Source organism: Myripristis murdjan, chromosome 14 (genome assembly GCF_902150065.1).
Source record: "Myripristis murdjan chromosome 14, fMyrMur1.1, whole genome shotgun sequence".
NCBI lineage: Eukaryota > Metazoa > Chordata > Actinopteri > Holocentriformes > Holocentridae > Myripristis > Myripristis murdjan.
The window spans coordinates 14,201,179-14,217,118 of NC_043993.1; the positions used below are offsets into that span (position 1 = coordinate 14,201,179).

A 15,940-nucleotide genomic window follows, 5' to 3' on the forward strand; every position below is an offset into this window, starting at 1 on the left:
ATATTTGTTCAGACCTTTTGGGTTTAGTATGTCCAAAGTATAAAAAAGAATAAAAGTAGGTATTGTAGGCTTGCAGGTGATCACTGACCTGAGCTTATACTTTACCACATTTTATTTACCACTGTATTGAAAGTGCATGCAAAAGTTTGGATTTCATTGTTAGAGAACGGACAACACATAGCATTCGCTCAAGGTGTTTTCTCCTCGTCCCTGCTCCTCAGAGTCCATCATTCGTTTTGCGGAGACAAAGTTCAGTGTCAGCGAGCCGAAAGAGGCCGGTGCCGTCGCCACGGTGAGGATCCCTGTGGTGCGACTGGGTGACACATCCAAGGTGTCGCTGGTCCGCGTTCACACCAAAGATGGGTCAGCTGTCTCAGGAGAGGACTACTACCCCATATCCCAAGGTAAGCCTTACACAGGTCATCGTATAACTCTGAGTTTGTCACCTCTACCAAGGACATGGAAGCTCCTGCAGGCAGTCTTATGATTGCCGCTGTCCCACTGTCAGTTCGTCTTTCCGCCTGTGTGTTCATCAGCAGGATAACTCAAAAAGTACCGGACTAATTTGCATAACACTTTTTTTTTGGAAGTTTGGTCATGGGCCAGCGCAGAAGTGATTCATTTTACAGGCCAATCAGCCTCAAGGGGGGGTGTAGCAATGGGCAGGGCTTAGCACAAACAGGACCTTAGTTTTTAAAATGTATTCACATACCCTTATAAAATCTGGCACAGAGGTTCGTCATGGCTCAAGGCAGCACTGACCAACTTTCCCTGCTGATTGGCTGATATGGGCATGTCCTATGCAACAATGTTGCCCAAAGGGTGTATGGTTTAGCATAAAAAGGGCCATAACTTCCACCTGTGACTTTGGCCAAGGTTTGGTGTGTGCACTTCTTGTATTCTTTGGCCCACAGATAAAAATTAACCACTTGGTTATTGTCTTTAATGTATTTGCAGTGGCCAGTACAAGATTAAAAGAGTCAGAGAAACTTTGATCAACTCTAAAACCTGTCTCCCCAAAAGAAATGTTCAAGATTAATGGAAATAGGCATAGGGATATTTTCTTCTTTCTTTTTTGGGGGGAATGGGGAGGAGGTCATTGATTTTTAATTTTACCCCAGAAGTGGGAAAGGTAATTCCCGCAGTCGTCCAGTGGAGGTTCATGTAAATTTTAATTGAATTTCAATATTCTCCATGCTTTGTCAGCAGGGTAAAATCCTCTTCTCTCCCCACTCCATCTTGTGTGGCACTCTCAGCTTTAGAGTGCACCTCTCTTAGCTTAATCAAGGCTTGAAATATATATGAATATGTTCTCTCTCCTCAAATTATACCTGCCCCGCCACCATTCAAAGAGTGCAAATGTCTCAGTGGTTTTGAGTCATACGGCGCTGAATTTCTCATTTTGCACAATATTTTCCCTGTGCAGGCCATTTCTAATGCACAACTATATTACGTATTCGCAGAAGGATCGCCCACCTGTGGCACCATGCAAAGAGAAGCCTGAAATGCTTTCTGCCTAAGTGATGTAGTCCTTTGCAGCAGTATGATTTGGACTAAACTGCTCCACAGTTTGATTTTGTGAGGACTAAATGCAGCAAGAAAAGTGAGAGAGAACCACGATTTGCCATCAAGGCTCATTTCTAGTTTTAGTTGTTGCATAATAGAGCGCAATTTTTTTGTCTAGTGCTCTGACATTTTGCTCTGAATCAACAGATGAGGGTCACTGCTTTATTTGTGCCTATGTTTGAGTATGTGTTGTAACCCACAGGAACTGCCGAGGAAAGTTTATCAATAGCTTATTCTAGCATTTCCACAGAGGTGTGATTTTTTTTTTTTTTTTTTTACTAAACTATTAAAACAATAAAATGCCCAAGCAATCAGAAGCATCCATGAATAACACTTGATTCTGGTATTGAGCCATTGTATTGCTTGCCCAGTACTTTGTGATTTGTATAAATCAACTGAATGTGAAACTGTGTTTATTTGTGATGATGTATGTATGTATGTATGTGTGTTTCCAGACATTGAGTTCAAACAGGGAGACCAGGAGCATGTGGTGGAGGTGGAGGTGCTGTATGATGGCGTGAGAGAGATGAGGGAAGCTTTTACTCTCCACCTGAAGCCTGATGAAAACATGGTGGCCGAAACTCAGGTCAGGGATACACTCAAACTGTCACACAGCCATCCCAGAAAATCAGACATGACAGTTATGGATTTATTTCAGCCTGATAATAAAGCGAGCGGCTGAGAAACCTTTTTTTCTTTTCTGTTTTTTCTTCTTTTATTTAACCCATATTTATCCAGGTCAGTCCCTCTGAGATCAAGGATCTCTTTTTACATGGGTGACCTGGCACAAACAACAGCAGCACTTTACTGTAGCTGCAGACAAAAAGTGCTGCTAACATTTCACAATAAATAATAGATTGTCTCAGAAGAAAAAACAGAAGAAGTAACACAGTGAGTGAGAGAGAGGAAAAAGAAAAAAGCCATGAATTATGAGAACTATGAGAGTCCAATAAACATTACCAGATCCATTTCAGCAGAGACCGGTGTGATTTGTTTACTTCTTATCTCACTGATATCAATTTGTGGCATGTGTCCTGGTTCAAGAATAAAGATGCAGATAAGGACTGCAGAAACACAAGGGAGGGAATGATTTCAGGATATATTAGTGAAACCAACCAATTTCTGCAAAGCCTTAATCAAGGCTTTAAATTCAAACAGTGTCAAATGGCAGCAGCATTATACAATGGATAAAAAATGTTAAACTCTAGAAAACAATCGATTGCAGCGCGATAAGACAAACATTGGCACACACACATTGGACTCATGGGATTCACCTCTAACCCGTCTTTAACCTGCCTCACTGGAACAGGTAACCAGAGTGATTGTCTACATCGAGGAGACTAATAGCATGGCTGACGTCACCTTCCCCTCCCTGCCTCACGTGGTGTCGCTGCTCCACTACGATGACGTGGCCAGGACATCAGAAAACCTCCACCCGCCCGCTGGCTACCCTGTCATCTGTGTCACAGTGAGTCACTCTAATCCCCAAAAGTGGATATGCATGGAGGGGCTGAACTTACAAACATCCCATGACTAAACACAATGATGAAGTAGACAGAGATCCTCATGTTCAAAGATCCCCATATATCTATTTTCCGTACCTGCACAGGTGGTCTTGAGCTTATTCCAGCATGCACTGGGCAGGAAAGAAGCAACACCCTAGACGGATTGTCAGTTCATCACAGGGCTGATACACATACAACCCCCCCCTACCCACCCAAACGCCCTGTTCCCACCTTGTATTAAAATATGTCTTTGACAATCCGAACACAAGTGGACAGCCCACAGTCTGTCCGTTCACACCTGGCATTAAAATGTGTCTCCACATGCGTCCTGCCTGCCCACTTGTGATCGGATCTCACTTTCCCACTCTATATGCAAATAAACATGTATCATTTCAGAGAGAGAGAGAGAGAGAGAGAGAGAAAGAGAGAGAGGGAGGGGGGGGACCATAAAATGAAATTCTCACTTTGCTAGTCCTCCTTCCACGCAAAAAAATAAAAATAAAATGGCATCTAACAGGCAGCTGGTATTTAAAAAGGGGACATCCTCACTCACTCCAGCCTCATTTTAATGCGGCTGTCAGTCACTGAGGACGTATTTCACGTCTGTTACAGGCTCGACCGATCACGTTCAGGCTCAAATTATTGAATTATTCCAGCAGGTCTGAGAGGGTAACTGCAACGCACAGATTCACACGGTCGCATGTAATATTTCTGTAGTATTCCTATAGTAACTTTATCGCGTCTAGGGTTAGAAAGGATATGCGTGTAATCACGCTGGTGCACAAAATTTAAGAAAGGCTGCCACCTCTGAATTTGATATGGAAGAAAAAACCCTGCATATTATCAATACATATTTTAGAGACCCCCCAAAATTTCTTGCATCAGGTTTGTAGGGGAGCTCATGCCTTATTAAGGGGAGCTGGGCTCCTCCTGGGTCACCTGTGGTTCCCACCCTGCAGGTAGACAGTTTGTGTTTTTATTCATTAACCAGCTGCTTTATAGTCGACCTGCACTTCAGTTTGCATTTGATCCATCAGCTGACAGTACAGCTGGGCAGAGTCAGGTAAGATATTTTTCTACTGGAAAAGTCACTCCACACTCAAAGCACGAAGGTCCTAGGTCCTCCTACCCTCTAATCTACTTTTTTTAATTTTACCATTCATCTGGCCATAAAAGGTTAAGAAATACTAATTTTATAATGCTTATTAAGGGATAAACCCTGTTTTTTTTTTTTTTTTTTTTTTTTTCTAAACTGGTAGTTTAGAAAAAGGTCATATAACTCACTCTCTGCCACTGAAATCAATGCAGCATTATCACTTGAGGTAATCCACTTGGCCAGAATAGCTACTCTGGCCCGAGTGAGAGGGGAATTAAATGAATAGCAGGCAACAGGGTCGGCTAAGAGCAAACAATTGAAGCCACAGATACACTCAGTAAAAATGTCTAAACCATCCACAGCAAAATGCAACAAAGTTAATGTATTCCAGTCCTTATTTCTCCCATCAAGCAGAAGCTTTGTCGTGGGCCAATTTTGTTCACTGAATAATGTCGCTGTGATGCAACACACTGGAGCCTGTTCACCCATCACGCCGCCCATCAGTTCAGCTAGCAGAAGTGTCAAGAGGGAAAAATTGCCTACCACTGACCTTTTTACGTTTGTGCCAGTCGTCTAGATTGCTCCTCTCCTTTACATTGTGCAGCAGTCGGTACATTGGGAGATATTAGGGCTCATTTCTCACCTTTAGAAGCAGACATTTGCCGCCATTTGTTTTTGTGCAGTAGAAAAAGTAACTTCTGCAGACTAGAAACTTGTCTGAGCTGAACATGCCATAAGAGTAAACAAACTTTCTATTTCAGTGTTATTTCATTTTGCCCAAGTTGAGCGTTTTAATACCAGTTTGTGCATTCACAGACCTCTCAGTGGACCAGAGAATATTTCAGGCTCTTTGATTAGATGAGCAAAGCCAGAGGGCGTGTGTGTCGCAATGCACACATAGGATGCAGACAAAAAAATTTTTCACCAATCGCTGACATCCTTTGTGATCAGGTTATGCTCTACTTCCAGACACCCACAGGAAAAAATTAAAATAATCCCTCCAAAAAAAAAAAAAAAAAAAAAGAAGTCACCTTACCAACTTTATTGTCACATTTATGTCTTCTTATGTAGGGCATCTTTGTTGCTGGGGCAGCAGTTAATTTCAAGCTGGACTCTATAAAGTTTGCATTTTTAATATGAGGGGAAAAGTGTGTTCATGTCAAAAAAAAAAAAAAAAAAAAAAAAATCTAATTACAAATGTAAACTAGAGAGACTGGTAGCATTACTTGTCAGTTATTTGGAAAGAAGGTCTGTGTTTAGGACTAGAAGAGAATAGAAGAGAATAGAGTAGAATAGAATAGAATAGAATATTCCCTACTCCACAAAAAAACACTGGCCCTTGACATTATATGACAAACTGTCAGTGCTGCAGAGCACAGTATGTAGACTGTCAGCTCTGTTGGCTCCTTCTGTAACGAGCTAGCAAAAACTAATCAGGAGCCCATTCTGTGAGAATGAGGGGCATGTTGTTATCCGTCAGGAGCCATGCTGTCCTTTGGCCGAACCTAAACTCTCCTGCAGACACCCAACTGTCCGTAAAAGATAACACAGTGTAGTAGGCCAGGCTTCTTGTGCTTTTATGCACAGGAGAATAGCTTCCCCTCTTGAATCAAGGCTCACTTAAATGGATTTTCCTGATGTGTTAAGTCCTCTGCTTCTCAGGTGGCTACTGTGCATGTGAGTGTGTGTGTGTTGTGTGTGTGTGTTTAAATATGGATCGTTTTCCCTGCTTTGTGGTCAGCTGAGTAGAAAGTTCCCCAGGGAATGGAAATGAAGTAGTCTTGTTGGAAATGAGGTGTTGAGTGCTGCAGAAAGGCACTGGGAGATGCAGTGTCAACAGGTTTACAAGGATATCCACAGAAACGCTTCACAGCTTGTTCTCTCTCTCCCTCTCTCTCGCTCTTTCTCTCTCTGTCTCTCTGTAGTAAGAATTCAGTTTAAAATGGTGACAAATGTGACATACTGAAACATTTTAGATTTCCCTGACAACAAGCATGCACTTTATATTTCTCTTCTCTCTCTCTCCCTACTCAACAACCACTCCTCTATATACCTTATCAACCTGCAGGCTTGCAACCCAAAATACCCAGACTATGACAAGACGGGCTCTATCTGTGTCAGTGAGCACATCAACGACACCCTGACCCTCTACCGCTGGCTCATCAGTGCCCCGGCCGGTCCTGACGGCGTCACCAGTCCCATGAGGGAGGTGGACTTTGACACCTTCTTTACGTCCTCCAAGATGATCACGCTGGACTCAGTGTACTTCCAGGCCGGCTCCAGGATCCAGTGTGCTGCCAGGGCTGTCAACTCCAATGGGGATGAGGGTTTGGAGCTCAGCAGTCCTATTGTCACTGTAAGCCAAGAGGAAGGTGAGGAGAGAGGGATGGATGTTCATAACAATGTCTTGGGTTGCCAATTTTCTAGGAGAGGAATGTAATGGGGAATTCTGCTCCGTGCTGCAGTGAGATTCTGCTTCACTTTATTCACCAAGCATCATAAAAGTACAAGAGTCGTGCTTTTGAATGTACAGTATACCTATGGGGGAACATGCCTAGGCAAGGGGGTTGAAAGCTGCATGAAAAACACATCTGTAAGACCACATAAAGGCAACAAAATCCACCTTACAACACTTAAAAAAAAAAAAATAGCTATTGGCGGCACACGTTGCAGTTTTGGTTCCATTCTGTTGTTTAATGGTGATTTTTTTTCTTATTGCTGCAGGCAACAAGTTAGACAGCATGACATCATGTCTAGATATTTCCAGCACAGCTACAATGGAGTGTAACAGCAGATACATTTTGAATCATGCAAATGCCAAGTTTTGGTGTCAGTCCCTCGGAATCAAAGAAAACTCCACCCCATCATCACAGGTCCTATGTTGCCTCAGTGAGATTTTTCTAACTAAAACACCGCTATATTCCCTCCATTGTATGTTCCCTCAATATAAAAACAATCATTTCAACACCTCTGTTAACAACCTGACCTTATAAAACCCCCAAAACTATAACAATATTAAGTGCTTTTAATCAGTGTTCTCTTTCTCTAGAAGAGATTCCTAACCTGCTACTCTTTCAGCGAGGTGTCACATTTAAAAAGCCAATGTAGTTCCCCACTTAAAGTATCTGCCTTTTCCATTAACCCACATGATTTTTTTCATAGACTGCCACTTGTCCAAGTTCCACAAGCCACTCTTGAATGGTAGAGCCTTTAGTATTTTTCCACCCACTTGTAATTATCTGTCTCCCAATATTAATAGCAGTCTATATCCACTGTGTTTTTTAAAACTGATGAACCTCAAGCCAAAAGTCATGAAATCCAGGGCATGACCACAATATGTCATCCATCTCCTGATTGTATGTATTATTAATTATACCTGAAATGGTGGTTACGGTCTAGCAGCATCCAAGGATTTTCTCTTAAAATCCACATTTTATGAATATTACAAAACATTAACAAAGTTGGTGGTAGCACTGGCATGAACAACATCAGCCACATTCATGCCATTAAACATTAGCAACACACACACACTGCTATGGTCCCTCATCATGAAAAGACATGTCCATGTCCTCTGGTATATTAACAAAAATGCATAATATGATACATGTTTGGTAAATATCTGAAATGTTTTTTGAAAATGGTCGATGAAATATTGAGGGATTGAGAGAATATAAGGCCTTGGGAACAAAGATATGCTCCCTTTCTAGACCATTTTGCACCAACATTCAACAATCACACAGGGGGCAGACATATCAGTATGTCCACAGATAACAAGACATGCGACGTTGTGATTGTAGCTTGTAATTACCACTCTTTTCTTCAGTGGAAAAGCTCTCTCTTGCTCTTATACTGTGTGCTGCATGCAACAAATTCAGACATGTTCCCTGGAGTGGTCAAAAGTGGAATAGTGTATATAGTGTGAATATGACCATGGATTTTTCCAGTATGTGGTGATACTGAGGCACAGTTAGAATCACAGAGCATCGATTTCTAGTCCATTCCCTGTTCAGCGCTCGTCTCTCTTTTTTTTTCTCCTCTGTTTTCTTAAGGTATGTGCCAGCCACGGAAGATGGGGACGGTTGGCGCAGAGCCTTTTTCCGCCAAGCTGCGCTACACTGGAGCAGATGACCCAAAACACCCCAACCTCATCAAACTGACGGTCACCATGCCTCACATGGACGGTAGGTAGAAGCTGGAGGCAAGGCTCCAGCCGCAGATGAAGTGAGGTGTAATGCAGTGTGTGTAATATTCACATCTTAGGATCCTCAGGAGCGTGACAGCCAGAATATAGATCATGCTGTGTTGTATCGAACCTCGCCGGAGTAACCTTCCAGCACACATGCTACTTAGCATTCCCTCCTTGATTTTTAATCAGGTTCCTTCTGCCTTGTCTCCTCCTGGGTTCCTTCCTCTTTTCTCTTGGTCCCCTTCTCTTATTTTCATCACCTTACTTCTGTCCTTCCTTTCTTAGCAGTAGACACAACAAAGATAGACTTGTATCTAAACGTCAGACATCGAATCACCTCTCTGTGTCTGTCTTGTAGGTATGCTTCCAGTGATATCCACCCGGCCTCTCATGAACTTTGAACTGACCCTCAGTCCGGATGGAACCCGTGTTGGCAACCACCGCTGCTCGAACCTGCTCGACTACAACGAGGTCACCACAGGTCACGGCTTCATTACTGCGGCGACGCGCAACCCCGAGAGTGTGGGCGATACCGCGCCCTACCAGTACAGCAGCTCTCTGCGGGGGAACAGCACGCTGCGCTTTTACAGGAACCTCAACCTGGAGGCTTGTCTCTGGGAGTTCACCAGCTACTACGACATGTCTGAGCTGCTCACTGACTGTGGAGGCACCATAGGGACTGACGGACAGGTGTGTATCTGTGTGTGTGTGTGTGTGTGTGTGTGTGTGTGTCTCTGTGGGTGCATTTGTCCACAAGGTATAAATTCCAATCCAGGCTTTGTATGTACATCTGCTTGCCTATAAGCCTTTGTGTGTGTCCACCTGTATGTGTGTTTGTGTCTGTGTCTTCAGATATTTTACAGCCTTCTTACGACTGAGAGGACCACACAGACAGAACGGCACCATATCTGTTTGCCTGCATTTTATGACTTATTCTCCATGCCTTTTGTGTGTGTGTTTACCCATTCCCAGCATGTCACTGAGGATATTTCTTAAACACACACACACACACATGCACACACACATGATGGCCTGCTGTCAGTCATTCCCCGCTATCATTCACCACAGCTATCAGCATAGCGCATTACAGCCTAGATCCAGTGGAAAGTTGTTGAAAGTTGAATGCTTTTACCTTGAGACACAAACACACTGTGAAGATTACTGGAGTAAAAAATAAAAAATAAAGAATAAAAAAACTCTCAGCAGCCCATTAGCTAGCTTTCACTCACTTTATCCTTTGCATTTGCCTTTGCTTGCTGGCATGTGAGTGATCTCAGGAGTTGCAGCTCACCAGAGGAGTCAGGCATTGCTGTTAGGTGTTAGGAGCTACAGTCGCCTGTCACTGGGATCTTAACAAACCTTCTGGTAGCTGTGTCCTGTCATTGCATCATAGCAGAGAATGTTGCAGTTGTTATTAGTGTTGGATACCAAACAAAGCGAAGGAGCTGTAGTATTCTCCTGGTTCTTGTTGTTGTTGTGGATTAGGAGACAGACCCCTTGCTCCTCTGTTCATGTCCTGCTGCTCTTTTGTGTTCCCCCAGCCTTTGATCTGTGAGGTTCTTGTTGCTGATCAGACTGCTGAGTGTGTGCGTGGCTGTCTCTGTGTGTGTGTGTGTGTGTGAGAGAGAGAGAGAGAGACAGAGAGACAGAGAGAGAGAGAGAGAGAGAGAGAGAGAGAGAGAGTATGTGTATGAGAGAGAAATTTATTTCCTTATCCTCGATCACGGCAAGAAGTACCGGCATGCATAGCTAAGGCTGACTTTGGTCGTCCATTCTTGTCAAAACTTCAGGTCTGCTTTGTTAAGGGTCATCACTGTCACTTGAGCTATGGGGGTATTTTCTTTCCAAGGGGTGTAAAAAATAAATTAAAACAAATAAATCAACAGTCATAACCTCGTAGCTCCACCAGAGTGCATGAACTGAAAGAATGAAATACTTCAGCCACCTTTGGAGAGCGAAAGACAAAGCTTTAATGTTAAAAAAATAATGTGGTTTTGACTCTAATAACCTTGATCATTTTAGCATTACAGCCAAAAGTGATTTTTATAAAAGGTTTGTATTTTGTTCGGCAAGAGCTACAAAATGATTTCCCTTTTGCAAGGAGTACATGCACCTATAAACTGAAAAACTCAGATTCACTGGAAAGATATTCAAGAGCACGATTAATCAAGATGCTTCAAAATACAAATTCTAGTTTTAAACGTCATGGTGCACATTTGCGTATTTTTGCAAGCAAAAATTCCTTTTAGGAGCTTATTTTAGTAAATTAATGGTGCAGTAAAAGCCGACAGCTGAGTTGGTTTGTCTCTACAGTTAATCATCTTCAGTTATTTCTAGTATAAATTTAGATGCTGATACGGTGGTGTCACTGCTTAGCCAACCAAGAGTTCCTAGTCATGGTGCTGGATCAGGTGGCATAGCACACCAAACTATATTTGAGCCTTTTCACAGCAGATCATTTAACCCTCCTATTATGTTTGGGGTCAGTTTGACCCCACTCAGTGTTTAACATCTCTAAATAAATGATTAACATCATTTTTTTTTTTTTTTTTTTGCTTCATATTTAATGAGTGTTCCTAATGTAATGGGTACTACCGGGTAAACATGAAATTGATCATGATGATATGTTTTCAATGTCCTGTACACACTTTGTACACATCGGTTATAAATAACAAAAATCTGTATTTAGAAATAATATAAAGCCATTAAAACACCAAAAACTAATATTTCTTTCCAATTTTAGGTCAATCAGTGAGATCTTATGGTGATTTGCATATTTTTCCATGGTCACATAATATATTGGATGTATAAGTGGGGGTGGTTGTGTTTTATTTTAAGGGCTATTTAGGTAGTCAACAAAGAAACATAAAGTACCTGACACATAAACTTTGGTAACAATTTTAATTATAATAATTTTGTGGAGGTTTAAACTGCTGGGGTCAAATCGACCCCAAACATAAAAGATGTTAGTAAATTTGACCATAACAGGAGGGTTAAAACAATATATTTGCAGCGTGTTACAGTTCTATAAAGATTCTTTATACTTTCAAGAAATATCATCCCAGACTTTTGATATAATGGTACTTTTAATTGTTGATTAAAAAACAAACCTTGATGGTGTCTGGTGTTAAAAATAATTGTAGTCAAGTGTTAAAAAACGGAGCTCTGGATGGTCAGATGTTTTCTGAAGAATGGCTGATCAGCAGTGAATGTCAGAGAAGTGAGAGAGCTATAAAGGGATTAGGACTCAGATCCTTTTTTTTCAGGCAAAATTGTCTTCTGCCAAATTGCTTTTCAGTTTCTTGTGCCAGCTAAAGATAATCTCCTGCCGAGTATTCAGTTTGATAATTGACTATGCAAATTGACAAATGTTGTCACTTCAAGTCAAACAAAGATAATGTCGTGGATTTTTAATCAGTTTCTATGGCAAACCCTGGCTTTGTCAAACTTGTGTGGGCACAAACCCCGAGTCGCTCAAGTCACTCAGGACTGCTGAGAGAATGTGAATGAACAGAGACACCTAGTGGAGGCCACATGCACTTATATAGAAACACACCTCATGTCTCATGTTACATGGGTTTCAACACAAACATAATTTAACCCCAGAAAAAGAGTTAAATAAAACTATTTTAGCTTACATCAGTCAATTAAATTTTATCTTTTTTTAATGTGCAATGTGTGTGCCAGTGAGTGTAGTTACATACATGCCATTATTGATCAATAGGAATTTTCTAGATTTGAAATAGTTTTCAGAAGTTGTAATATTGCACCTGTTATATCCTCACAGAAAAATTTACAATTTTTAGATCAACCAAGAGTCACCATAACTAAGAGAACATTGCAACTGTTTCCTTTTTCAAATTTCTCAGATTGTGTGGTTTGCTTCAAGTGAATAGTTGGTTTGCACTGCATTGGTATGACAAACTCATTGACTGTGACTCAGTGACTTAAAGATTGTTATCAACCCTAAAAGTCAGAGTTTTATTTGATTCAACTTGATCAAGCAAAGTACGCATTCAGTGATGACTGCATGCAGTACATGTGATTGTTTCGTAAAGCGCCTATTTGAATTTTTGCATGTCTTGACTTTTCCCTCACAACTCCTTTAAACCCTGTAACAGGTGCTGAACCTGGTCCAGTCATACGTGACTCTGCGTGTGCCCCTTCATGTGTCCTATGTCTTCCACTCCCCTGTGGGCTCTGGTGGCTGGCAGCACTTTGACCTTCAGTCAGAGCTGCGCCTCACCTTCGTATACGACACGGCCATCCTGTGGAAGGACGGCATCGGAAGCCCGCCACAGGCCGAGCTGCAGGGTAAGGCACAAAGAAAATGAATCAGCTAAGAATATGTATTGATTGGAATGGATTTCACAGAACCCAGTGTGTAGGAATGAATGACTGAATGATTTTATTTTTGTGTCTGGTTGTTCAACTGACCCATCCCTTGTGGGATTATGCAGACACATTATACTATATACATTTGATGTACACACTAGTAATATATACAAACACATAAAGGAATAAGTAAATAAATAACAAACAAAGCAAGCAAAAAAAAAGGTAGAGAAAAAATTCAGTATACACTATAAAGGCAGCCAACTTTCACCTATACAACCTCTCACATAATAATCCACCCAATCTAGATAAACTTGTCTTTTTATTATGCATGAATTATTCTCCTCCTGCTCTATTCATCAATACATCTGAAATTGCAGAAACGTTATCGAAAAGCTATTTAATTATGTCTCTAACCTCCATTCCCATCAAATTCAAGTTGGTGGTTTCAACTTTTTTAAGATACTTTTACAAAAACTTTTATGTATGTATGTGTGTTGCTGTTTTTTTTCCCCCTTGTTCTCCAGGTGCATTGTACCCAACCAGTATGCGCATCAACGACCAGGGACGTTTAGTCGTAAACTTCCGCACCAAAGCCCGTTTCAGGGGTCTGTTTGTGGAGTCTCATTCAGGAGGCAGAATCAAGAGGGCTGGTGAGACTGACGGATCATTGGCACCATATCAGTTTTACTATTCTTCAGTAACATCAGCGTGGCTGAAAATGTGACATCACGATTTAACTGTGACTTTATTTCTCCACCATGCTTTACCTAGTGTCCTCCATGTCATCCATGGTGATGTGCGCTGACCACCCTGGCCTGACCTTTAACCTCAGCTTGGTGAGGAGCGAGCCGACTTACAACCAGCCCGTCCAACAGTGGACCTTCACCTCTGACTTTGCTGTGAGTACAACTGCGTGAAATTACTCTGCCCCCTGGTGCACGACCTGAAACATCCATTATGTAAATCTGTGTGCCCAAGCAGGTGGAGGGATAGATACAGGCTGACACTTTTATTAATTCTCCCCACCACTGCACTCTGCTCTGTACAGGTGAGAGACTACTCTGGTACCTACACAGTGAAGCTGATCCCCTGCACCACAGCGCAAAATATGGAGTACACCGTCCCACCTGTCTGCAACCCCAGAGAACTGGTCACCTTCGACCTGGACATTCGATTCCAACAAGTACGGCGGTCTCTGTGAATTGATCTTGAAAATGTCAGCCTCTTGTTAATAGGAAACCCTCGGGGGTCACATAGTAGTAAAAAAAAAAAAAAAAATCCATGGGTAAATCTTTGCTTAGTGTTTACAAAGCTGCACATGCAAAATTCATAAACCGTGCCCTCAGATTGAAGTTGGAGAATGAAAAGCACAATAGGCACGCACTGAAATATACAAAGCACAATGTTATTTTATACTAGCATTAAATATATCCTTAAATCTAGATAGATGTCTGACTTTGAATTGCACCATCTGTACATGGTCTGTTTTCTTTTCAGAGAAGGGTCATTTCAGTGCATCTATTGCAAATCTGTGGGTAATGGTTTTATGGATTCATAATGTAAGGTTGCAATTTAGGATAGGTTTACAGATATTATGGTAAGGATTCATAATTTGGGGGTTCGGATTATGGATCTGTGTTATTGTAAACAGAGAGTAGAGATTTGCACATGGGTTTATTTTTTCAAGTATGTTACTCCAGGAGGGTTCCAAAAGTTCACCCCCTCTCTCTCTGATCCCACCCTACCTCTGTCCATCTCTCCAATATCTAGGTGAGTGACCCAGTTGCGGTGGAGTTCAGCCTGAACACTCAGATGTTTTTGCTGTCCAAGAGGAGCCTGTGGCTGTCTGATGGCTCCATGGGTTTTGGACAGGAGAGTGATGTAGCGTTCTCTGAGGGTAAGCGCTCTTTCAAGATCAAAGCCTCCTGTCAAGTCTGCAGCGAGGTCTTGCATTCAGTTGTAGTGGTTTATTTAATCTTCTGTCCTCCTTGGATTTATAGTGCTGTCTCGTAAATACCACTTTGATGTAGGTTTAAGGAATAATATCGCCTCTCTGCTCTTCCAGGTGATACGATCTATGGTCGTGTCATGGTGGACCCTGTGCAGAACCTCGGAGACTCTTTCTTCTGTAACATCGAGAAGGTGTACCTCTGCACTGGCGCCGATGGATATGTACCGAAGTACAACCCTACCAAATTTGAATTTGGCTGCCTGGCTGACTCTCCTTCACTGCTCTATAGGTTCAAGATTCTTGTAAGTACATTCAGGCTTTAAATATTGCAGTTGCGGTATGCAAGATAATGCCAAATAACACATTAAAAGCAGCATAATGATCAGCTACCTTCTACAAATTATTTCCCCACCTAATCAATCCAATACTCCTCACCAGGACAAGGCGCAGCCGGAGACGCAGGCACGTGTGTTTGGGGATGTTGGCTTTAATGCTCTGCTGGCGGTGGATGATCCCTCAGCCATGTCCCTAGTCAGACAGCCGGGATCAGACGGCTTCAGACTAGACTCTACAGCCATGTTCCAGGTACGAAATATATCTCGCTGTACATGTTGTTTTAAATAGTGCATGCTTTTTGGGTCCTTAACTAACAGTGTTTGTGTTATGAATCAAGTTTCTGCCTTTTATCTTGTGTTATAGCTTTCTTAAGCCACCATACAAGTCCTATTTTAACTTTGTGTGCAGAATATCCTTTGCTATCTCAGAAGTCAAGTCTACCTTTCCCTGAATTCTATCCCATTGATGTTTGAAAAATATTAAAAAATAAATCGGTAAAAACTACTCTGTGAAACTTGAGGCTTGCTACACAGACAATTGTGCAGTCTTGACCAGCGTGTGGTTTTGCTAAAATGACCATAAAATGTGCACACTTTAAAGGAATTATTGTTTTACAGGTGCATTCATATTTTCCTCAGTGGCTCTCTTTGGTGATTGACAGCTTTGAGGGCATAACCAAATTACATTGGAGGTCAATGATTGGCTGAAAGTTTCACCACAGAACTTAAATGTAAACTAGAAACAGAGGCAGTGCTTGATTATCAGTCCAACCTCAACATCTAGCTCCAGCTAAAATCTCACCAGACACTCTGGGGTTAACAAGTTATCCCAAACCTCTTACAGCTTTGCACCCGAAACACATTTGGTATTAGGGTACAAATTTTAAGTGATTATAATACAGTCGAACAGTAATTTTAGTGGATGTGCGTTCTCTGAAATAAATGAATGGGAGCGAATTAAGT

At 41.8% G+C, this 15,940-nt stretch overlaps 1 protein-coding gene across 2 annotated transcripts in view; it reads left to right on the plus strand.

Annotated features, from left to right (window-relative positions):
* frem2a (FRAS1 related extracellular matrix 2a) overlaps nt 1–15,940 on the plus strand; it is a 67,138-nt gene that overhangs the window by 47,941 nt on the left and 3,257 nt on the right. The window contains exons 11-23 of one of the 2 annotated variants that reach the window (XM_030069665.1): nt 222–404; nt 2,022–2,152; nt 2,876–3,034; nt 6,236–6,539; nt 8,217–8,348; nt 8,712–9,043; nt 12,475–12,671; nt 13,211–13,320; nt 13,466–13,590; nt 13,740–13,874; nt 14,462–14,588; nt 14,757–14,944; nt 15,081–15,227. In XM_030069665.1, the coding sequence (XP_029925525.1) occupies nt 222–404; nt 2,022–2,152; nt 2,876–3,034; nt 6,236–6,539; nt 8,217–8,348; nt 8,712–9,043; nt 12,475–12,671; nt 13,211–13,320; nt 13,466–13,590; nt 13,740–13,874; nt 14,462–14,588; nt 14,757–14,944; nt 15,081–15,227 (2,270 nt within the window). Of the gene's footprint in view, nt 1–221; nt 405–2,021; nt 2,153–2,875; nt 3,035–6,235; nt 6,540–8,216; nt 8,349–8,711; nt 9,044–12,474; nt 12,672–13,210; nt 13,342–13,462; nt 13,591–13,739; nt 13,875–14,461; nt 14,589–14,756; nt 14,945–15,080; nt 15,228–15,940 lie in introns of both variants that reach the window. The other variant, XM_030069663.1, reaches the window with a different exon arrangement.